Source organism: Heliconius melpomene, chromosome 3, assembly GCF_056956725.1.
Source record: "Heliconius melpomene rosina isolate 202511_hmr_F chromosome 3, ASM5695672v1, whole genome shotgun sequence".
In the NCBI taxonomy this organism is placed as follows: domain Eukaryota; kingdom Metazoa; phylum Arthropoda; class Insecta; order Lepidoptera; family Nymphalidae; genus Heliconius; species Heliconius melpomene.
Genome location: NC_140391.1, coordinates 5,672,304 through 5,698,749, shown reverse-complemented (window position 1 = coordinate 5,698,749; position 26,446 = coordinate 5,672,304). Strand labels below are relative to the sequence as shown.

The 26,446-nt window shown below is 31.3% G+C and overlaps 1 protein-coding gene across 2 annotated transcripts in view; it reads right to left on the bottom strand.

Moving 5' to 3' along the window:
• The window catches only part of Pxd (Peroxidase), a 56,395-nt gene that overhangs the window by 14,142 nt on the left and 15,807 nt on the right, over window positions 1-26,446 (bottom strand). The window contains exons 2-10 of one of the 2 annotated variants that reach the window (XM_085207451.1): window positions 10,546-10,715; window positions 10,088-10,138; window positions 9,026-9,216; window positions 7,099-7,275; window positions 5,943-6,139; window positions 4,475-4,673; window positions 3,917-4,114; window positions 2,566-2,716; window positions 1,896-2,072 (exon numbers count right to left, since the gene is read on the bottom strand). In XM_085207451.1, coding sequence (XP_085063577.1) covers window positions 1,896-2,072; window positions 2,566-2,716; window positions 3,917-4,114; window positions 4,475-4,673; window positions 5,943-6,139; window positions 7,099-7,275; window positions 9,026-9,216; window positions 10,088-10,138; window positions 10,546-10,709 — 1,505 coding nt within the window. In that variant the 5' untranslated portion in view covers window positions 10,710-10,715. The remainder of the gene's footprint in view (window positions 1-1,895; window positions 2,073-2,565; window positions 2,717-3,916; window positions 4,115-4,474; window positions 4,674-5,942; window positions 6,140-7,098; window positions 7,276-9,025; window positions 9,217-10,087; window positions 10,139-10,545; window positions 10,716-26,446) is intronic. The other variant, XM_085207452.1, reaches the window with a different exon arrangement.

Here is a 26,446-nt window from a genome sequence, read left to right as displayed (position 1 = left end):
GTGGAATTTAGTTTCGTCCCCCTGCTTTTGCGCTTTTACAATGGACTCGAACTGAGCAAACCACAGTCGTGGCATTTCAGGCCAGAAATCAGGTATCCTGGCTACGATACTTATGGCTGATATCTCTGGTGGCGTTTCTATGTTTGATGGAGTAAGTCCCGGGCCGGGAAAATTAACTTATTGCTGTATCGGAGCGTCAGGCATCAATGGGTGAAACATCTTGACCCTTTAACTTCCCGAAAATCTCTATATATAGGACTTGGTAATTCGTTGCCTCTTGAAATTCTAACCGGTGAGACCCGCTTGTGGGAGGCCGGTTAGAATGTGCACTCACCAATCCTATAAAGATTTGCGTCGGACAGTAGTTGGGTTCGTCAGACTGACGTCGGGGTCACCAATGTGGGCTTTAGCATCAGGGTGATGCTAATGATACGAGACTTAATATTGAACTCTTTTATTGCATATTTAATTTGGTTATTTATACGCTACAAAACAATAGTGGAACATAATTTCACAATTGCATTTGTAGTGAATAAATTCAGGTTGCTGATATAGCGTGTTTATACAGAATATAATAAGACTAGTGCAATACCCCTACATATATATAGCCTATAGCACTTCTGAAAAATGCAGCTTTCATACAAAACAAAAACATAGTAAATCGGACCAGTAGATCCAGAGATCTTAGCGTTCAAACAAACAAACAAAGAAACAAACAAACAAACTCTTCCGCTTTATTATATTAGTATAGAAGTATAGATTATATATATGAGAATTATTTTTATAATTTTATTTCATTGCTTACCTAAGAATATACAATGAATAATAAAATCCTCGAAATTTCTTACAAATCTTTCGCATTCCTTTCCCTTGTATTATACAATCCATTTGCATAATGAGCGGTTATAAAATAAATCCGGTATAATATTTTAATTTTTTGTAGAAAAAAAAACATTTATTAAATATTTTTTGAATATTTCATTTTATTATGAAGTTTGAGGCCGTTGTAAATGCAACAGTTGTGGGTTTGATTCCCATTCGGAGAAATTAAATATTTAATATATTAATATTCCGCGCTCTGGTAACGAGGCAAACCGCGGTTTTGAGATCTACAGAGCCTTAAGAATTCAGCAGAAAGTGAAACACAAAATAAATATTGCTTGTAGCTTGACGTAAGATTACTATATTAATTACGAAGATACAAAGTAAATCGATTTAAATTCTTACTTTTTGGGGGTCCTCAAAATTAGACTTTCTCAATGTCGCAAAACATAGCCTTGGGTTGTAAATGAAAACTCCGAGTAATAATTTGAACCCGTTATTACAACCAACAGTTATAACAGTTTATTTGCTATAAGCATATGTAATATGGTTTTAAAATTACAGAAATATAAAAACTTAAAGCATACCTGTATCTACGTATAATAAAATCCAGTTTAAATACTGAATGGGTTTTATCTGCATATTGCCATTTCATTACAGAAATTTAGTTCTAAAACTGTAATCTATATGTATAAAATCGAAAGGTCACTCACTCATCACGAAATCTCAGAAACTACATATGCTAGGAATCTCAAACTTTGCATACGAGTTACTTATAGGACGTAGGTGCACGCTAAGACGGGAATTTGTAATCTTCGACCTCTAAGGGGTTGTTTTTGGGGTTGAAAGTTTGTATGAATCTTCGTTACTACAAATGCTAGGAGTCCCAATTTTTGCATGGACGTCACTTATAGGACGAAGGTACTCATGGAGACAGAAATTAATAATAAAGTAGTTCACGCAGGCGAAGCCGCGGGCGGGCCGCTAGTATTTAGTATATCTATAATACATTTCTTTTATAAAACAAGGCAAATTATAAGCACAAAAAATAAAATAAAGGAATGAATACTCACTTAAATAAAAATTGCGTAATTTCGCTGTCCCAAAACTGGTCGCTGAAGTCTTGTGGTTGGTAGGTAAGCCCTCTTGTTAAGTCGTCGAACGCGTTCTCGAGTTCTAGTAACAGCGGCCTATTGAACCAATCGCTGAGACGAACGAGGCCTGCTAAGTGCCTGTTTTCTGTGACCAATCTGTAAGGGAAGTACGATTTAAATAAATCCTTATATTTTGGTTGTCTATACTTATTACGTTTATAAAATTTTTAAAACGAAATAGCTTTGAAAATATATTTTATGAGTTTTCTTACTGTTATCTTAATGATTTATTATTAAAATAATATTTACTATAAAGTAATAGTTAAATATTAATATATAAAATAGAACGAACTTTAAAGTGTATTGTTTCCTATTGAGATTATAATATACATGCATAGTACGGGCAGTGCGGCATGCCTAAAGTCTTTTGTCCTTTTTTAAACCTTTTATTATATAGGTTATTTCTATTAAAACGTTATACGATATATCAGAATAAAAATAACTACTTATTAAGAACAATAATACTTGGTTTGATGAAGGCATTTAAGAAAAAGGTATTTATTAAACAAAAAAAACTAATTGAAGGTATTTATAAAAGAAAAAATAAAATTAAGTGAAATATTATTCTAAAATTTAAATGAAAACTCACTGCAAATATCCTCTTATCAATGTGTGGAAATGTCTAAACGCGGCTGTTGCGTGTTCATCTAACACTGTAGGATCGACTTGTGGATTATAATCATTTACGTATCCATGTACACCCGGGTAGATAATCTTGTTTTTAACCAAATTTTCATAACCTATAACATAAAAAACATAGAAACAAGAAATTACAAGTATATATAAATATACTTGTAATTTCTGGTATTAATAGATTTATATGTGTTTGTGGTAAACCCAGGACTATTAAAATGCAGTACTTTACGCATAAAGTGCAATTCGATGTAGCTTGGAAAATCTAATAATATCTTAATACATTTAAATTACGATCGATTAAGTGCATAACATAATAGATAATTATATTAAAATAATAATGAATTATCTTTTAATACTTCAATAATATTAATATAGTAGTTAAATATTCATAATAGTCCAAACGGGCGAAGCCGCTCCGGAGCACTTAGTAGTAAATATGAATATCTTTTCATTTCTAATTAATTAACATTCTTGTATAATTAGCATATTTTCTCCCCCAATGAAAACCTTTGAATAGCGATTCTTTGTAAAAAAAATTCTATAGAGGTATTGTCAAACAAAGATTTACCTAAATATCTAAACTTAAATTTTGTTGTGGGGTGTTTTTATAGCCTAATTAGATAGAACTCCAGTCGTATTATCTAAGTTAGTTAGTATTAATTACTTATACATTTAAATAATATTTTAAAAGAGATTTCAATATAAGGCAAGTTAAAATATTTTAAAAATATTAAAGAAAAATTTGTATAAAAATAGATTAATTTACTGTTTACTTTCAAGTATAAATTAAATTACCATATTATTATTATTTCCATGCGATGTATACCTGTATTTATTTGAAGGAAAAGTTTATACATATATACATAAATGCTATTTGCTCACCCAAGTTCTGAGCAACTACTGCTCTGTCGAGGTTAATTTAACTTGCAAATCGTAGGAGAAGCCTTGTGTTATACAAAAATATTTTATGTAAAAGTTTGCTTTGCTGCCATACTGTTATGGCATTTACATGAACTTGTAGATAGCAATGGCCTTCCCTTTAGTTTGTATTTATCATCACGCTCTATCCCGTAGCAACAGGGTAGGCAGAGAGGTTAGTGTTAAGGCACTCCGCTCTACATTTTTCACCGAATTGTGGAGGATTTGCGTATTTGCGTATACCGCCGCCATTTGCTTCGACACCAGAACGAAGAAAAGAAAATATAAGATATTTCCATTCCTCGAGTGGGTATTGAACCTACAACCTATCGCGTTCACGTACTTTAATCTAATACTCTGTTATATTTTTCAAATAGTTTACTTACCTAAAAAGATCGGCAACCACTCGTAATAGTTAATGTACTGCATTTCAGCTATAACGATGCGTCGGGCTTCCTGGTACACTGTCTCGTCATCCCAGTGAGGATTTAGAGAGGATAAAATATCAGCTATTCTATTGTGCTCTCTTAAAATAATGATCTGGAGGATTGTTAGTTGCGGGTTCTGGTTTACTCTGATATCACCTGTTGACAAGAAACATTTAAAATTGTTATATATATATTTTTTTTGTATACAAAAATGGAAATATTTTTTCTTTGGCTAGATATAATTATTTAGCTTACTCTTAAAAATGTTAAGTTAGATACAAGAGGTATAAATTCAAATCCAGCTTCGTTCAAATTTAAGTAGAGTGGATTTTTTTCAATAATAATTGACAACGAAGGTTAAATGATAAGACAAATAAAAGGTAACGAGAAACTCCTAATCCAGAATTTGGTGGAAAGTGGGGAACGGAAGTTTCTTAATGCGGATGGAGTGTCTTAACACTAGGTTCCCAGGTTCAGCGTGCTATTCTGCAAATAAATAAAAAAAGAAGTATCTACCTGCCAAGTAGCAGGGTTCGTTTGGAGATTGTGCCGATTCACAAGTCAGTGTAACATTAGGGTCCTGTGGGGGCCATTGTCGTCCTCCTCGCAAAACTGTTGTTAAGCGTCCTCCAGAGAAGGCGCGTATCGCGTTAGCTTGGCGTTCGCTGCTACCATATACGTTGGACACATCCATGTAAGCAGTTACTGTTGTCAACTAAAATATGATTTTTATTAAATGAAAAATATATTTGTGGTTTCGATTTCTAGTCGAGGAAATATTTTGATTATCTCGCTCTAGTAACGAGGTATCGCGGTGTTAAGTCCCGCAACTCAACACTCATTGCCTCCGGAATCCAGCGGTCAATGGGGAACGAAAACAACAAAATAATAAAAAAACTATACAATTAAAATTATTCTTTTGACAATATCTTTTATAACTATAAATTTAATAAAATAACTTCAATAAATTTGGTTAAACGAATAGATGTTAATGCTAAACGTGAGATAAAATAATTTAAATTAGTATTTACACAACGTTAGATGTAGGTGGGTACTTATTATAAAAGGTTTTTGTATAATTTTATGGTACGCTGATCTTTATACTCTATTTGCAATATTTCAAATTAAAGTTTATAGTAAATTACTTGATATTTTAATAAGAAAACGGTCCACTATTATATATGTATACATACAAACTCGATGTAGAAATTAATTTTAAATTGATAATATTTCCCACCATAAAGTATATAATTACTTAAAAGTCATTTATCGTCAAAAGGAAGTACAAGGATGTGATTGTAAACACGACTGGTTGTGGGTTCGATCCCCACTCGAAGAAGTGAAATACTTATTATTTATTAATATAATCATTTTTTAGCTCTGGTGTCTAGGCAAAGCGCGGCGTTAAGTTGAGCTACGGAGTGTCTTAACACTAAGTTCCCTGTGCCTATCCAGCTGTATGGGATAGAAAAAATATAAATATTAAATACATTAGCCTCAAGAAGTATTTAATTACTAAATTCAAATTCGCGTATTGTTTGCCGCTTTAGTAATTTTTGATATAATTTATCGACTAGAATTAAGGTACCATAAATCTGTGTCAGTTCTGTACACCTAAAGCGAAACCGCCAGTACAAGATGTCTGGCATCCCATCCATCATTTTATTACATTTACAAATTACTGCCGACCAATTTTATATTACACATGAGAATTACTATCCTACAAGTATATTTATTTACACACATAGTCAGACGCTTGTGCTTGTGTTTGTGGGTTCGATTCCCACTTGAGGGAATGAATAATTATTTATTAATATTTTCATTTCTACGCTCTGGTAACAAGGCAAAGAGCGACGTTGAGTCCCGCAACTCGAAATCTTGATGTTTAAAAAGCGAGGCTTTATAAGGCTATTTAGTTAACCTAAGAATTATAGTCTGTTGGTTTTCTATATTAAAAAAAAATAGTATCAAAAAAAAACCTTACAGGTTCAGCGGGTGCATATGGCGGAGTGCATCCTCTATCTCTCGTAGTGCCGGTTCTTACAAAATTCATACACTGAGTGCCGACTTGAGAGTGGACGGGGTCGTTCGGTGGTACTATGATGGGGGCACACATGGGATTTGTATGGGCGTCTGCAGAGAGCTGACCGTTGTCATCACAACATGTTAATGGATCTTTATCTGTTAATTTAAATATATAAATATGTTAAATTTAAATTACAAAAAAATTGAAATATATAAACGAAGAAGGACGTTCCCAAGTTTAAGTTCACTCGACACACAAATAACAAAAACGACAAAGTAAATTGACAAAGAAATGGAATAAATATGAATGATTATAAAAGGAATAATGTTTATATAAGCCTAGATACATATATGTAAATATTTTTTTTAGCTTATGGGCTGTATATTATAGTTGTAAGTAAATGATAAGTGAAAAAAAAACATTTAGACAATTACACAAAAAACAATTCAAACTAAAAACGTTAGTCGATATCATCTACCTCATTACAAATATACACCTGAACCTGTAATAGAAAGTGAATATTATAGTGTAAGCTATATTTTTTGGCCGTCATGGTGCAGGGATACAAGCGTGTGACTGTAAGCGCGACGGTCGTGGATTCGATTTCCATTCGAGGGAATGAATGAACTGTTGCCGTTTGCTTTGTTGACAGAACAAAGAAATGGAAATATTTATAAATAAATATATTTCCCAGAGTTCGATTCGAACTCGTAATATTTCAATGAAAATATAAAAAAAATAAGCGATGTTAAATTCTATAATTGATCACCATTTATACATATTCATACGTGTGTACGCATGTATATTCTACATATCTCAAATTGAAAGCCAATTTTTAACCTTACTTTTCAGATATCTAAAAAATAAACAAGTATGTTAAGGTAACAACTATGCGTATAAATGACTCTAATATATATTTTAAAAATTTTATACAAGAAAAACGTAATACATATGCAAATGTACTGATAGACAGACACACAAAAAAAATATTCAATTATAACGTATAATCTAGTGTTATTTTCTATGTATAGAAATCAATTAATTCAAAAATTTTTTTTAAATTATACCTACAATTATTTTAATTAATAATACATGAAAGAAGAGAAAGACTTACGACTTTGTGCAACACCGGCGGTCAGAGACATGTCGTGCGTTATAATCTGACCCCACTGCTGGGCGTTTAGATTCCACACAGGGTCAATTAGGTTCTTTTCAGGGAATAAGAAATTGCTAACAGTCCTAGCGTTTGGAAGCTCATCACCAGAAACAGATCGTGGAAATTGACTTATACCTAAAATAAAAAAGGAAAATATACCTTATTTAATTATTACCTTGATATCTCGGACCAGGTTACATATGCAACCTTATTTTTGATATCATAAATACTTATTCATTGTCTTTACTTTAAGAAAAAACTGTACGTGATAAATAAACTTTCAATAACTTTAGATTTATTAACGTATTTTATATACAACTACACACCCATGACCCTGAGATAGAGGCCAGTCGTGGGGCAGGGGCACAAGTATGTGACTGTAAACTCGTCAGGTTATGGGTTCGATACCCACTCAAGGAAAAGAAATTTTCATTTCGCTTTCGTGTCGAGGCGAAGCGCGGAGTTAAGACCCGCCACTCAACATACGACGTTTCCTTTAACATAGTCCGTTGTCCAGAATAATAAGCTAATTATGAAATATGATATGATAGTCATAATAATAACCCTGCCGCTACCCGGTTACGGACAAAATGACCATTTTCATTGAATTAGAGTAGCCATCTGCGTGAAGAAGTAGCCACCAGCGATGTTAGATATACGAGTACATATATTGTTTTACTTTGAATTATGTATTTTTTATTTTGAAATCAAGTTTATTTTTGATTAAGAATTGTCATAAAATATTTTATGAGGCTCCAACAATTGGGACTGTTTATTGCTCTAGGTTTGATTAAAAATAATAAAAACTTTTTCAAAGGAAAATTAAGTAAAAATATCGAAAATACAATTTATTCTTTAAAACCACAAATATTTTTTGTAAATATACATTGTAAAGTTTAACTTTAGAGTTAAAATCTATAATTCATTTATATTTAATAAAAATAGGTATAATTTCCAGACATATACATACTTTGATTATTTATTAGTGTAGATTTTTTTCTTTACTGATTTTGCAAGGAAAATATGGAGAGTCATTCTTTACTCTCGCCAAATCAAAGGATGAGATTTACATAACGAAATCCAATGACACATTTTGTCTTCTAACAATAAAAAATAAGATAAACATTAAAAATATATTTATTCCCTCGAATACCCGAAAAGAACAAAATCCAATACGTTTACAATTTTTTAAATGAGCGGAAAGTGGGGAAAGGAAGTGTACCAGGTTCCCTCTGTCTACTCTGCTATGTACGCGATACATTATGAAGCTAAAAATATATTTTATATATACGAGATTTATGTCACAAATTCTGTAATAAATATATTAAGGTAGCGTCAAAGAGAATATTCCTTACAGTGCAATTTAGCTTCATATTAAAATTAAAATAACAATCAAAATACCAAGAATAATTAAAATTACGTTTCAAAAATATACTTTAACAAGAACTTAACATAATGTTTTTTAGAATAAAATTCTCTTTGGTTGCCGTTGTGGTTTAATTTGTACTGAATGGGTACTTTTTAAACGATGGTTGTAAAAATAATTTATATAACATTTATTTTACATTCATGTTAAAAATTATTGTTTTAGACATCACCAAAAACGCACAATATATTTATTTTATAACGGAACCCAACGCCGCGATTATTACCATTAGGACAGTCATAATAATGTAATTTTCATGTAACCCTATTATTTTTATATAGGCCTAGATAATGTAAATTTGCCTTTTGTTATCTTTGGGAGGATAGAAGAGTAGAGAGGATTTCTCGAGTTATTTTAGGAAATCTCTGAAAATCCTCTCGTGCTACGGAAAGGGTGACTTAAAGATATTATATTAATCTAATTATTTGCTATTTTACTAAACAAGTAACTTTAACTTACCATCTCCATATTTATACGCAACTAATCTGCCATAAGGCGTCTGTGGGTTACCCCATGTAGGTCTGAGCAGGTTATTACACGAACCATCTATTGTACGGTACTTGGATTTGACACAAAATGCCGGTGCAATACCACATGTTTGTGTAGCTGGGTCTTGTCCAGACCCAACAGGTGGTGGAGGGTTGCTAAAACTAAAATTATAAAAAGTTAGAATTAAAATTAATATATTTCATATTATTTTTTTTTATAATAAATAATTCTATTGGGTCAATTTTTTTTAATTAAATATTAAGGAGGTGTTTAGATTAGCAATATTTACACAAATGTTAGGACTGACAATTGTTAGGATACGCAAAAACACACTTATATTATACATCAGTACTACTTACCTTCTTAATGTTCAGTTTATCTATAATTTACTTACAATATATATTAGAAATATAATATACACCTTCAATTTCATGTAGGTACATAATTTTCTTTTTTTTAGTTTCACACTATATCCCGGACAAATCAGACAGCGGGAACCTGGGAACCTAGTGCTATAAAAATTCCGTTCCCCACTCTCCACCGAATTCTGCAGGCATTGCGTGGTTGAGTGGACGAGGAAAAGAAAATAATAAATATTTAATTTCCTCGAATGGGAATCGAACCCACAACCTGTGCTTACAAATAAAAAAAACATAATTTTCTAATAGTACCAAAATAGGTTTTACTATATTCGTATAACGGGTTGTTGATGTTTTTTTTTATTATATTTAAAAAATCTATATACAGCGAAATCTATGTACAGGCTTGATTTTTTTCCTCAAAAGATAACAAGACACGAACATCGAACCCGAGCTCGGGTACAAATTACGTGACACAATAAACCAATTTTGTCACGTCGTTAATGCTTCTTTGAAAATTCTCGCTCACATAACAAAGTAAAATCAAAGTCATATATGTCATAGACTGTAAAAACAATCAGAAGTGACACATATAGTACCTACATATTAAATTTACTTTCAATTTCGTAAAGCCAATTGTAATAATATGAATAAAAATTTTGATAAAAATAACCTTTTTTCGAATTTTGCAGCGAGTTCTTCTACATCCATCGTCTTCAGGTAGCTGTTAACATAATTGGTGCGAAATTAGCTTCATGCAATATGTATCTGCTACTCTACTAGTATTAAATACTATAGAATTTGTGCATATCACAGGGCTTTATTGATAATTTCGTCGTTTCTATATAATAAGTTAGTATAAGCAATTTTAGTTACATTTCTCAGCTAAACCTTTTCTAAACACAAAAAGCATTAGGTGGAATGGATCTACAAACAAATTTAATTAAAACTTTACAATGAAATAGTATAAAAAAGGTTATCATTTGGGTAGGACTCACAATTAGAATCAGGAATTCTTATATATACATATTACAATACATTTTTAAATTTAATTAATATTAATTAATCATTAAAAATTAAAAATAATGAAACAAATGCTAGTTACAAATAAAGCACCATTGCCTAACTTACCCAAGTCCATTGACGGGTAGTCTTTGAGCCGGAAAAATACCTCTAGGATAGGTAGCGGGAGAAATTTGATGTAAATATGTCTGACCGGGGGAAGTCCGCAAGTTCACGAACTGCCCCAACGCCACGCCGAATAGCGCCACGAGGCAAAGTTTTAATTTGTGCATGTTTAACTGAAACAAAAATAAAATAAATTTGAAAATGTTCATTTAATAAAGGAAGTTCTAGTATAGAAAAATATTAAATAGCGATGGTTGGTCCAATTTTTATATATTTAATATTGATATAATAAAATGAAAATATATAATTTACGTTTATATTTCCATTTCTTCGCTCTGGTGTCGAGGCAAAGCACGGCGTTGAGTTCTGCCACTCAACACGCAATGACTCCAGAATTCAGCAGAAAATGGGAAACAGAGTGTCTAAAGACTAGGTTCTGTCTACATATCCTGCTGTGTGCGGGATACAGCGTGAAGCTATTTTTTTTTAAAGTATGCATCATAAATCTCAGTGGAATCAATTTGCCACTTCCTTTCCAGTAAAAGTGTTATTAAAACGTCATAAGACAGTTATTTAATCAAAGACCTTGTAATTAAAATGTTTCACCGCCAATTATGAAGACGGCACACATTTTCAAAATAAATGGTTTCCTTTTAAATATTACTCTTCACGCAAATAAACAAATTGCTTTGAATAAATTATAGATATTACGTGACTTTAGGAATTATTTTTGTTTGTATGAATGCTTGACATATTTTTAATATAAAATTTACACAATTCAATAATAAAGATTTTTGTTCTATCATTTTATTGTAAGTGAAAGTACATTTTTTTTCAGCTTCACGCATATTCCCGCATATAGCAGGCGTACTCTTTGTTTCACCCGAAACCGACACAGCGTATTGAGAGCTGGACAATAAAAATGATTAATTTTCTTTTCACGCTGCATCCCGCAGCAGGGAAAGCAGAGAGAACCTAGTGTTAAGAGACTCCGTTCCCCATTTTCTGCCGAATTCTGAAACCCCCAGTAGCACTTACACACGCAATGTATTTAGGATCAGTCGACTATATATACATATATATTTAAACTAGCGGACGCGCGCAGCTTCGCTTGCGTATTTAGGGGTGAATTCTAATAAACCACAAAACATGTGTTCAATGAAATATTTTTAAGAGTCTAAATTTCAAATTTTATAAAAATCGGTGGCGATTTAAAGATTTTTCCATACAAACTTTCAATCCCTTATTTGCATCCTTAGGGGGTGAATTCTAGAAAACCATGAAACATGTGTTCAATTAAATACTTTTAAGAGTCTGAATTTCAAATTTTATAAATATTGGTGCCGATTTAAAAAAAACTCTATACAAACTTTCAACCCCTTATTTGCACCCTTAGGGGGAGAATTCTAGAAAACGATGAAACACGTGTTCAATTAAATACTTTTAAAAATCTAAATTTCAAATTTTATAAAAATCGGTGCCGATTTAATTTTTTTTCCATACAAACTTTGAACCCCTATTTCACCCCTTTAGGGTTAAAATTTTTCAAAATCCCTTCTTAGTGGATGTCCAGATTACGAAAGTAAACATCTGTCCAAATTTCACGTTTCTACGCACAGCGGTTACGGCTGTGCGTGCGTCTTACCTCAGTCAGTGAGGACAAGTCCTTTTATATATATAGATGTAACGAAATCATAAGTAATTTATTACAAAGCTGGCCGAACTCAAGTCATTCCATAATTTATATGTACAAGAGACTCATATATCCAAAAAGGATTAAGAGAGACCCTTTCTATAAGCAGAATTGCTATTTCTTAAGCTTCTGTTGTTAAATGCTATTACATAAGGCTTTGAAACGGAATTTAACATCGTATAATTTAATGAAACGCATTACATTCCATTTCGTTCCGTTCTTTAAGCATTTTGAGCAAAAATAATAATTTTTTAATTGATCTGGCCTTGGAAATAAATATTGATGACCTACGAAAAATAAAAGAATGTATCCGTAAGTATATACAATCTAAGAATGTTTTTCCTGCTTTTAATCTAAAAAAATTCTTTGTGGTGGAAACCTTGAAAGCTGATCATTGCATACAATGTATTGCATAAAAAGTTAAAAATATTTTTTACATTTACTATTATTTTAATTTTTTTATATTTATAGTAGAAGAAGAATATATTTTTATCTTATGTGTCTAGGTTCCTAGATTCCCTTTCCTTATGTTATTGTGTGCATTCCCTCCTAGAAGGTACCTCACAAAATGCAGTATTCATTTAATTCAAAATTAGCTATCATCAAACATGTTTCGTAGAAAAGTCGTGAATACAAATAAACAGTACTTTCCAAAGTTAACAATTTGAAATTAAAATCTAATTTGCAATACATTTCCTATATAATTTTCAACATTATACTAGAAAATACGAGTGTAAAATGTTTACGAGCACCCTACTTTCTCGTAGGGTATCTGTATTGGGAAGAGCTAAAGAAATATGGGCCATAAAAATTACTTACAGGAAATTGACTTGAGGGAAACCGGAAGTCCGTCTAATGTATCATAAAGTGTATGGCTTTTGTTATCTGTATCGACGCAGTCTTTCTTTGTTATCTAAATTTTTACTTTTATTTCACATATTTGTATTTCTTGTATGTCTTTGACATACAATAATATATAATTATATATATTTGTTTTTGTTATTAGTTGATAAATTTGTCATCAAATGTATTTATTAATAAAACACTTGTTTTCCAAATTTAAAATGAAAAAAATACATTAAGTATATGTAACAAGTTTTTTATTAAATCAAATTAAATCAGCTTCACTCCGTATCCCGCAAACAGCAGGGTACGCAGAGGGAACCTAGTTTGTTTGCTAATATTTTTATTGTCCCGCTTTCCATAAATTTAATTAATATTAATTTTATCATAATTTTATCTAAAAAATCCTACCTCCTCTCCGTAGGTGTGATAAAGCATAAAACACGAAGTTACTCTTAAAATATATTTGAATTAGATATTTGAAATGTAAAATCGATAATGGTGTCTCCAGCTGTAAACGCTCTCGTTTCAGCTCGATTTATTTTTACTGCTCATAAAAATCTCACTTTAAAATCACTAAATGTTGCTATATATCACGTATTACGCTTGTCTTGTATCGTAAACTTCCTTCTGTTTTGTAAGATTAAGCTCTGGGAAGTGTATAAGTTTACCATTAGTTGAAACGTAGTTTAGTAAACTTGGAACAAGTTGGAATTTCACTGTAGGATGTACTTAAAAATAGTTTGTGCAATAGAAACTTGTGAAATGAAAATAAGATTTTCGTTAAAATGTAATATATCTATATTTTTTTTCAGCTTTGCTCCGTAGCCCGAATATGTGATGTGTGATGGAGGTGAGGCAGAGAACCTGGTGTTAAAACACTCCGTTCTCCAATTTTCACCAAAATTCGAGATGTTGAGTATTAAGTGGTGGAATTGAAGATCACATTTTGTCTTACCAGAGCAGGTAAATGTTACACATTAAGACACTTTCGTTCCCTTCTTTTGCGCTGAGTTCTTTAGGCGTTCTTTATAAATATTTCACTTCCTCGAGTGGGGATCGAACTCACAACTGTCGTTACAGTCACACCCTTCTACCGCTGCGCCACGACGACTTTCTTTGTCTTATCTATCTTAAAAAAAAAAGATGTGTGATAATAAAATCTTAAAAAAAAAGATGATATAACAGAGAAATAAGACAAGTGTGTGTGCTTAATTATAGTATCATAATTACAAAAGAAAAAAAAGTTAGATAACTGTAATTTTAGTACAAAAATTTTAAATTTTCATCGAGCTGTAACAAAAATGTAACAATTATATAGCTTCTTATGTAAGTAACAGTGTTGGGTGTTGTCTGTTGAATAATGACTATGCACTTGGAGTGCGAGACTAACGACCTTAAAAGAATTTGCTGAATTAATTGTATTACTTAACTAAATGTTAATTAAGACCGAGTTTAAACAAAATGTAATTTTTATTATTATTCCATTCCATATATTTATTATTCAATATTTAGGAAAGCAAAGTGCTATTTAAAAGACATAAAAATTTGGACGTAGCGGTATATGAACTGTGGGTTCGATTCCCACTCGAAGAAATTAATTATTATCTATTAATATTGTCATTTCTTCGTTCTGGTACTAAGGGAAAAGTGCGGCGTTAAGTTCCGCCACTCAACACGCAAAGCCTAGAAGGCGGAGAGTGTAACTAATAAAAAAATATCAATTAAGTATGATCTTTTCCACGTAGTCAACATTTGACCAGGCTAAGGACATTTCCATTGCAAAACTCTTATAATAAATGACTATGGCAGTTAGAACAATAAAATTTGGTTTTACATTTCATTAAAGCAATTATCCGTTCTTTTTCCTTTATATCGAGGTGAAGGTTAAGCGCGATTGTTGTAAATAATCAATTGTATTTGAAAAGGCTTATCGAGGGGCATTCTTTAGATCAGTTACTTAAGTAATGCTTGGTACTACAGATATGTATTTATATTTTGGATTAATTTTCATTGAAATATTTAATATTTGATTTTTTTTTCGCTCTGGTGTCGACGCAATATGCGGCGTTGTGTTCCGCCACTCAATACGTAATGCCACTAAAATTTGGCAGAAAATGGGAAACGAGGTGTCTTAACAATAGGTTCCATTTGCCACAAACAAAAAAATAAACAAATTTAAATTATTTGCATATGTGAATGTGAAATTTTACATTATTAATTATATGAGATGTGTCTTAACATTAGGTTCCTAGGTTCCCTCTAACCTAACCTAACCTAACCTCCTACACGAGGGAGACACCGCAAAACTAAACAAAAAAAAAAGTAAATTCAAAATAAACAGACAAGTTACAACACATAAGATATCTCGAGAACCCAATACAGTCACGTATTATAGTTACCCAATTCTTTCCTATACCCATTAATTCAACTGTGGACTAATTTCTTCCTCTAATTATACAGTTAGCTATGTAGTTTATAAAAAGAAAAAAAAAACTATTAATCTATATCAATTGCTTACTTAAAGCTTATATGGTATTAACTATAGTCGTTAACAGATATTTGGTGCAATTTCTCAAGAACTATGTTGGTTGTGTAATTGATATAGTATATTATAGTAGCCTATTACGCTAATATAGAGCGAATTTTTGACGACAATCAATTATTTTGTAAGACTTATGTAGGAATCTGAATTAGTTAAGTAAAAACTTACTTTTGCATGTATAGGTTTTTCACTGTAAAATTGATTTGGAGTGAATTAATTTTGTTATGTTGTAAGTTATAATAGCTTAGATTTATTAATTTGGTGGTAGAGTTCGATTAAAATGTTAGATTTTGTAACTTGAATGGATTTAAGATGAAAAAAGCGAATTTGAAGTTAAAAATACGAATTTGAGGTATATAAGGGCGGCGCTTGGTGTAAAAAATTTGTACAGATACATTTCACGTTTAAAAATAAAAAAATATATATTTATACCATGTTAAACTTTTTATTAGAATAAACTGTCATAGTAGAAAAACATAAAAAAAATATATAAATAATTATTATTCACACAATTTTGACATAAGAGAGACACATTACGAATAGTTTCAAAGTAACTTCCGCTTACGCAAAACGTGTGAGACATATTGGTCAAATCTAATATAATGACTTGCTCTACATTAGGTAATTGCTATGAAAATATTTATGTAAAATTTAGACAGTATTATTTATATATATATTTACTAAAAAAACTATTTCGATAGTAATAAGTGAAAATAATAAATTTATGTAGTGGTGGCACAGTTGCTATAATGCGCATTAGAAGTAATGGTAGTGGGTACGAATTTCATAAGAAAATAATTAAAATTAAATTAGAATGTAGATGGATAATTATAATTACTTAGAACGTAGATCATAGGTGGGCATTGTATTAAACTAAAACTGGTAGAAAACATTGATCTCGAAGTTATTTTTGCATGCTTACCAAATTTATTTTAAGGAAATATCTAAGGTATTGAATCAATTTTGATTTAATTCTAATAGTTTTTATTTTTAACTGTTTTTTTCGTATAATTTTTCAGACAATTTTACGAATATATGAATTTTGTTATCTTTCCCAGATATGTAGAGGCCAGTCTCGGCGCAGGGGCACGTAAGAGTAAGCGTGTGAGTGTACCCATACACGATAGTTTGTGGGTTCGATTCCCACTCGAGAAAATAAAATATTTAATATTTTCATTTCTTCGCCGTGGTGTCGAAGAGCATGGGGCTGAGTTCCGCCACTTAACACACAACGAGGACTATAACACTAGGCTATAGGCACTAGGCTAAATGTTATAAAAAATATATATATTTATTTATAATATTTTTTAATTTACAATCCAATAATTTTGTATTTGCAATATATTTATAAAGTTTATTAAAACTCTTTGCGAAATCCCTCATAAGTTTCAAGCCTTATCGCATTCGCCACGGTACGGTCCATCAACAATCATCCATCAACTTGTCTTAAGTTATAAAGCTGCTGGCGACTTCATTCTTTAAATTATTTTTGTAAATTAAATTCTTGAAAAATGAGCTTTTCCTTTAAAGCAATGTTGGGCCAGGACTAATAGATAAATATTCACCTTGTTACCCATCTATCTCTTTTCTTTATGAAATTAGATTTATTATTAAATATTTTGAAGCCAGTCGTGGCGTAGGGACGCAAGCGTGTGCCTGTTGACGCGACAGGGTGTGGGTTCGACTCCTACTAGAGGAAAATAAATATTTAATATTTTCATTTCTACGTTCTAGTTTTAGTTCTTTGCTTCTAGTTACTAGAGGCATTGCATGTTCAGTTCTGCTACTCAACACGCAATGCCTCCAGAATTTGGTGAAAAAATTGTAATGGAGTATCTCAACACTAAGTTCTCTCTGCCTACCATGCTCAGTGTGTGAGATAGAGTTTTCTTTCTTTTTTTATAAGAGAAAATCAACACAGTTTTAGTCTGAAGCATATTATGTTGACATTGTTTTGTAAATATAAAAATATCGACAAAACATATTCTTTCAGTCGTTGCCTTTTATGACATGGAAAAACATAAAATAGTTGCTTATGAAATTATCCCATATTTATTTTATAATTGAAACAAAGCCCTTGATCGTTTTTTTCTCATGGTTCAAACATTTACACAATGTTATTTGCATAGACAACGAGATACCTTATCATTTTCCCAACACTGCAGTACCAGTAGTTCTATATTGCATCACTTATCGACGTAGTAATTTACATTCACTTTCTATCTTACGATATTAAAATCCATCAAAATTAGAGTTTAAAATAGATATTATATGATACTCGTAGTAATAATTCGTCGGAATTCAGCGGAAAGGAACGGAGTGTTTTAGCACTGGTTCCCTCTGCCTATCCTGCTGTGTGCGGGATACAACGTGAAGCGTGAAGCTGTGAATTAAATATAAATGCAATATTACAAGTAAATATAATAGGAGAAAAGTATGAAATGAAATGGGAAACATCTTTGTCATATGTAGTAGGTGGTTTTGAATTATGTAAAATGTATTATATTATATTTTTAATGTAAATAACAAAAATTATAATGTTTGTATAAATATAAATTGCTTATACAGAATACAATTAATTGTATTTACAACTGACACTTTTAGATACGATTCTAACAACAACTGCAAGACTTTTTATAGAAACGACTATTTAAAGTCTTCATTATTTTGTAAGCTATTTATAATAACATTATTATCAACGAAATTATTCATTATGGAGAGTGGAGTGTCCTATATTAGATTTTTTTTGCCTGCTCTCTAATGAGAGAGATATTAAAGGAAATTATAAAACCAAGCTGTAGCTGTGCTATAATTTGTGATTAACAAATTAAAACGTGTTGAATCTTTGTATATGCGGATGTAATTATGAAATTATGTAAATGATAAAAATGGTCGATATTACAGTATATACGCCTCTATTATTACACGGTAAGTAGATAGCTTGCTCAAGCGTGGGTTAATTGCAATTATACAATTTTTTTTCTTTTTTTAATTTTCGTATTCAAATTAAATTGATTGGGCGTACGTTTTTAATTTAACTTTTACAAGTTTTAACCATTTATTTGGAAAAAATATATATATTTTATAGCTACACGCTGTATTCCTAGCGAGGTAGCCAGAGAGTACGGAGCGCAAAATGCTTCGTTCCTGCCTACCTCTTTCGCCTCGTCCACCATCATCAACCTCTTCAAACGTAGCTTCTGAGGGATCCTCATTATTTTTACGTGACCTTCCCCCAATATCATCGATATTGTGTTTTCGGAGACTAATCGAGATCTTCCCCAATCTCTTTTACTACTCACTTTTCTTTCATAAAACTTTTGCGCCAGTCTTTCATCACTTTTCGTATAATGCCTATTGAGTGGCGGAACACAACGCCGTGCCCCGAACATATCTGTCTCTAATTTCATAAACATACTATAATATTTATTTGTATTTTACCAAATAATCTCTTGTTTTTATTACGTCTTAAAAAATATTATTAGGTCTTATTAGGTCTAGATATAAATAAGAAATGAATTATTCAAATCGTGTTGAAATAATAATTTTCATAAACAATAGACTAGAATAGTTTGATTGTTATTTATGCTAATATTGTTCAATATTAAAGCGGAAGTCGCGGTGGTATTTTCCTCTTGAGTCATTGTGGCCGTAGTTTATGTTTGAAAAGTAGCAAGGTTAAGGCCTTGGGCCTGGTACACCTGTCTTTTCATATAATATTTACTTTTTTCTAATGGAATTTACTGTTTACTTTAAAAATTCCATTGTAAAAATTATTACTTGTATTTAATTTCCTTGTCTATGGAAAATTAAAAGAAAATTTTATTTATTTATACTTCAAAGTAATTTCGAGATTTCTGATAACTAAAAGAGTTCCTTTTGATGTGTGAGCATATTACCAGATTATGAATAAAAATTATGTAAATAGACTAGTGGACCCGGACGCGGCTCCTGCTTGAACTATAAGAATATTTTCGCGTCGGTCATACTCATACTATGCCGCCCGAAGGCTAGGTCATTTCGAATCAGTGACATCTCCTTAATTATTTATTAGAATGTTAAACAGTAAACTATAATTACATCTAGATAAAATGTTAAAAGTGACTATTATATTTATTTTCATAAGGATGAATATCAAAATGTCGCAGTAACGAACGCGGTCGCGTAGCGACGACGGTTGTTATTAACATGGCAGAATAAATTGCATGTCAAATTAGAAAGTACTTTAAAATATATTAGTTTATATGTGTAATGTAATGTTATATAGCCTATAGCACTTCTGAAGAATGCAGCTTTCATACAAAACAAAAACAAAGTAAATCGGACCAGTAGATCCAGAGATCTTAGCGTTCAAACAAACAAACAAACAAACTCTTCCGCTTTATTATTATGTAAATGTTATGTAAATAGATATACCTAATGCTTCTTACTTTGTTGTTTAAAATCGGAACATCAAAGGAAATGAGATAAATGCTTGAAGCTATTATTATTTATATTTAGAAAATTTTAATAATATATAGAAAAAACTTGAAATGTATAACTAAACTTAATGTCGTGGCACAGCGCCAAAAGGGTGTGACTAATGCGACGGTTATGGGTTCGATCCCCACTCGAGGAAGTGAAATATTTATTTACGTTTATATTTCCATTTCTTCGCTCAACACGCAATGCCTCCAAAATTCGCCAGAAAGTGGGGAACGGAGTGTCTTAACACTAGCGTGAAGCTGATTTGATTTGATTTTTAATTTATTTTTTTAACTTTGTGTGCAATTTATGTACGTTGCGAAATATTTTTAGTTCTTTTCTTTAAAAATGTAAGAGAGCATAATAAAAGCATGTTGCTTTTTACTTGCAAACTAGACCCAAAGTCTACCTTCTCCTTTGTATTCTCAACACAGGCAGATAAAATTTGTTATTATATTTTATAAGAACATCTTAGAATTTTTCATAATATCTACATTAACATGCTAACACAAAAATTTTCTTACGTTTAATATTAAAAATATTTGAAATTTTGTATTAACAGAGTTATTTATATTATGCTGAAAAGTGTACTGGCTTTATATTTTAGTTTGTAACTTGCTTTTGGTAGTTTTTATCTGACGTGGATCTATTTTCGGCCACTATTCAAATTTGATTTAGCAATGTTTATGTATTTTTGCTTTTTGTTTCTATTGAATTTATAAAGTACACACAATAATAATAACGACCTTTATATACAAAAAAGGTTTGACGCAAAAAAAAAATGTAATATAATAATAGTGATAGTGCTTTTTCTTAACCTATACGAAAAATAGTTTGATAAATTAATCAAACAATGATAAATTGGGTATATATGAATGTTCGCTTATTGTTATATTTTTTCTCATGTTGTGCCCACAAAGCATGGTAGGCAAAGAAAACCTGGGTACCTAAATTATATATATAATAATAGTTAAATGTTGGGACACTCCGTTCCCATTACGACACTTTCATTCCCTATTTCCCGTTGAATTCTGGAACCATTAGGAGCTCAATGCTTCACGAGAGTCACACAGTCACTTTCTTAGAGCAAGGACATGAAAATATCAAATATTTAATTTTTTCTCATGTTGTGCCCACAAAGCATGGTAGGCAAAGAAAACCTGGGTACCTAAATTATATATATAATAATAGTTAAATGTTGGGACACTCCGTTCCCATTACGACACTTTCATTCCCTATTTCCCGTTGAATTCTGGAACCATTAGGAGCTCAATGCTTCACGAGAGTCACACAGTCACTTTCTTAGAGCAAGGACATGAAAATATCAAATATTTAATTTCCTCGAGTAGGAATCGAACCCATAACCTGTCACGTTTATATGTAAATAGGTGCATTATTGAAATAAATATAATTTTAATATCTGTACTTAAATAATCGGGTCTATTCTATAGTAATCTAAAAACAAACATACTAGATACAATTCTATTATATGGAATTTGGACTGCTAAACAAACATGTAATAAATCGAGATCGTGAGACAGAAAGGTCATTGCCGGCCTCTGCACCAAAATGTCCACGCCCTGCACCTTTGTTACCGCAACTTTTGCTGGGAAACTTATTCATTAAGACATTGTAATTAATTACTTGTTTTCTTACAAAAAACATATATACATATAAAAAAAAGCCCTTGTAAATTGCAACTTAATAAGAAGCTAATAATAATCTATATATATAATAAAACTGTAAAGAGGGTAAAATCTGTACATTGAATATAAACTAAAAAAAACACGTCAGGGGGACTCAATACAACTAATAGAAGGTAAAAATATGATTTTTGGAATTCTTGTCTGTCTGTCTGTCTGTTGTGGCTTTTTAACTCAAAAACTACTGGACTGGAGATTTAAATGAAACTTCTTTTGTTGCATAGCTATTAGTCTTCGCCTACATATAGGCTATAATTTATTTTGATAGCCCGAATACCTGATGTGAGACCCTAGCAGCCCGCCTAATCTATAAGAGATATCAATACAACGCTTTAGAAAAAGTTATTGAACAAGATGAGCATTTTCAGTTGACATAAAAAAAATGGATCCAATGTGGAACCCCAGTCACCCAGCTAAACTTTATAACATATAATTCGTCAGTCGTCTTAAAATAAATTACTCTACGTAATAAACATTTGTTTTGACGTTTACGTAATACTATAATTATTATTTGAAATGGTTTAACACCAAATGATATAAATTTAAGCAAATTTATTAAGAAAATATATACAAATTAAATAAAATTTAAAAAGAAAATCCACAAATCGGTAACATATATGTGTATCACAGAAAAAAGTGGCGCAGTGACACAAGCACGCGACTATAAACACGACAGGTTCTGGGTTCGATTCCTGCTCGAAGAAATGAATTATTTAATATTTTCATTATCTCACTCTGGAACGAGGCAAAAGTAATTTTATAATATCAAAAAAATATACGAAATATCTTCTTTTTTATAAAAATTAATCGCTGAATGTGTTACTAAGCGCAAATCTCGAGAGCAGCTGTACCGATTTCGCTATTTTTTTTATAATATTCCTTGAAGTACGAGGATGGTTCTAACGGAGAGAAAAATTTAAAAAATTACCAGAAAAGGTCCAAAAACATGATTTTTCTATATTCACATACAAAAGATTCGTATTAATATATTAATATATACTTAAAAGTCAATTTGGACTTTAATACCCAACTATAAAGTTTAAATGTTAGTAGCTGGATTCCTGAAGGCAAAACAATTGAGTGACATTAGTATCGTATAAATATTATAGCCCAAGAACCCAGAGCTGCCAGACCGACGTCAATTTAGCAAAGGTGAAATTTTGAGGACTATTAGTCTTACATGTAGTTAAGACAGTATGCTTACTCACTAACTTGAAAATGGGATTCTTTCAGAGGTAGAGAAAAATAACGGTATATCTCTTTCTGGGAAAATGATAAAGCCATCGGATTGATTTGGTTGCTTAGGGTCTGGGGCTAGAGGGGTCTTGAAATAGTCCGTAAATAATATATTTAAAATTTTCGATTTACTTTAATGTAATTTGCCCTAGTTTTAAAGAACGTTTATGACGTGTGGCAGAAGTAAAGGTCCACGTGAAAGAATGTGAAATATACATTTTTTACTTTAAAACATATATAAAAAGTCTCTTCCTTACTTAAGGGAGCGTTTTCAATTGACACTTCCAAGTGAAAGACCTGTACGCTCATGTGTAACTCTAAGAAAGCTTGAGTGCCCTATATTTAATACCTCTTTCTATGGAAAATCCTTCTCAGTTCAAGCAGTGCGCTTATGGAACTCACTACCTAACTCTATACTGTCGGGCAATCCCTTTCTAAATACTATTAAAATTAAATTAAAACAACATTTCTTAATCTCAATTAGAATCTTTAATAGTCGCTTTGTCTTTTTTTTATTAATTTTCTTTTTCTGTTTCAACTCTTTTATGTCATTTTATATATTTATGTAGGTATAGTAATATTGATTAATTTTATGTATATTTGTATGTAGCTTTATTATTATTATTATTAATATTATATTAAAATACCGCACCCGAATCATTTCTTTTACCATCCCCTACATTCAAGGATTTCTGGTAGAGATCTCTATTAGAGATAAGTTATCCATTGTACACATTTTTTTCTATTGTCATAAGTTTTCTGTACTTTCTTTCTTGTGTGGTACATAAATAAATGAAAAAAAAGAGACTTTCTACTTTAACGCAACTGGAAGTGTGTTTTAAGTTGGCACTATCTCTGAAAGTTTTTTAAGTTAGAGAGTATGCGTCAGTCTTAACTATATATTAGACTATCGATCCTCAAAATTTCAACTTTGCTAAAATGATGTAGGTCTGGGGGTCCTGGGATCTCAGTCTATTAATGTCAATATTTGTCAATATTTCTATGGTAAGATGTCACTTGAAATTTAGACGTCTCATTGTGCATCTTTATTATTAAATCTAAAAGCCACAAATTTCTATGATATTAATAAAGTGTTGTGTATTTGTAAACATGCCTTCTATAAGGCGGTGGACAAATTTAGGCAAAAGAATCTAATCGTACTCCCAAAATGTGAAGATTGCAATGAACGTGAGCACGATAGTTGACTGATAATGGTGCAAATTTGAATCGAGCTGCTTTTTGTTACGATATATCAATTGATGCCAGCAGTGCCTACAGCTGTGTTGCTATTGGATTTATAAACTCAGCTTGCCAATATTGTAAGGTTATTGTAAAAACTCAGTTTGCCAATCAATTTGGTGGCGCAATGATTTTATTATAAGGAGGAGGATTGCCAGTGGTTCCACGTTCAATATAACCTGATGAACTGAATTCATGTTTAAAGTCCTCGAAATTGTGGAAACATGTCAAAGTATTACATTTAATCAAGAATATGCGTGTCATGTTGCAAAATGATCAATCTGGAGACATATTCTCTAAACAACTCATTGATATCGGTAATGGCAAACTTCCTATATATGCGCTGACTGGCTTCATCACCTTTCCTGATAGTTTTTGTCAGTTAACGTAATCAAAAGATGAACTCATTCATAAAGTGCTTCCAAATGTTGCTGAAATGTTGCTGATTATTTATTCCATAATTGGTTGAGCGAAAGAGCTTTACTGGCTTTCTAACACACTGATGTAAATGAATTAAATATAAATTTTCAAGATGGCATTCCTGACAAAATAAGGACCCATAAGTCAGTTGATACACCAACTAAGAAGATGATGTCGTGAACTGTCCACCGGAATTTTTAAATTCACTTGATTTGCCAGGATTGTCGCCTCACAATATTCAATTAAATATATTTATCAACTGAAACTTTGTAACGGCACACGATTAGCGATAAAAAAATAATGAATAACGTAATAGAAGCAATCATATTGAAAGAAAAATATAAAGGAGAAGACGTTTTGATACCCCGCATCCCAACGATTTCGACTGACATACCATTCGAGCTTAAAAGACTACAGTTTCCAGTACGGCTTGCTTTCGCAATGACTATAAACAAATCCCAGGGGCAGTTATTAAGTGTTTGTGGTATTAATATAGAAAACTCATGTTTCTCGCATGGTTTGTTGTATGTTCCCGTGTCTGTTCCCGTGTTGGAAAACCATCTGCTCTGTTTGTTTACGCGCCAGATAACCAAACAAAAAATAACGTGTACCATAAAGTACTATAATGAAAATGAAACTGAATTTAAAATAAGTAAAAATAAAATAAAATATAATAAGTAGGCATCATAATAAGATATCAGAAATTGTTATTTTTATTATCATTTTTAATGAATATTATAAGAATTAGAAATGATTTAAGTTTTTATTTTTTTTATCTTACTAGCTGACCCGGTGTCGCGAATAGCAGTATACATATTTAAAAAAAAAACGACTGTTAGGCGATACGAAGTTCGCGGGTCTGCTAGTTATTCAATAAATTTCTTAATTATCGTTTTTAATTATATTCATAAGAATAAGTAAGTAGGCCAGACAAGCAGGTTGTGGATTCGATCCCTACAAGGAAAATTAATGTAATATTTTCATTTTTTTCGTTTGGTGGAGGCAAAGCACGGCGTTGAGTTACGCTACTCAACACGCAATGCCTCTTGAAATCCGTGAGAAGTGGACATGTCTTAACATTAGATATCCTCTAGGTTTTCCACTACATACTTTTCTGTGAGAGAGATACAGACTGAAGCTGATTTTTTTTAAATAAGTAGATTTAACACTAATCATTATGCATTTAAATAAATAAAATTTAATATTAGCCTTTTACATTCAATGCTAAATTTTTAAGTTAATTTATCATGTCTTGACGGTATAATAACATGTATGTATATAATTTCATTAAATGATTATTAACTGCAATAGCGTAATAAACGCTTGCAGCAAATAAGTTATACACACGCTATCTTATGTTTTTGTTCTAAAAAATATAAAGTATGAGATTACTTTTAATACTTCACAACATGAAGAAAGGAATTCAATTGAAATTCCTATATACGAAGTGTGTCACTAAGACAGTGGTCAATGAACTAGTTGCTCAATATAAACGAAAGTATAGTAGAGCAGAAATTTAATGTTTACGTTTGTTAAGCTTGGTGAAGTTTAAATAAAATTTATTAATATAGACTTATTAATTATTAATATAAATAAATAAATCAGCTTCACGCTGTATCCCGCACACAGCAGGGTAGGCAGAGGGAACCTAGTGTTAAGCCAGACGCAGGCCCATTGCATCACTTCAGCTTTATAATTTTTAATTGATATATAATCTTATGTTAGTTTCAAACCCGCTATACTTTGAATATAGTTTTTGAA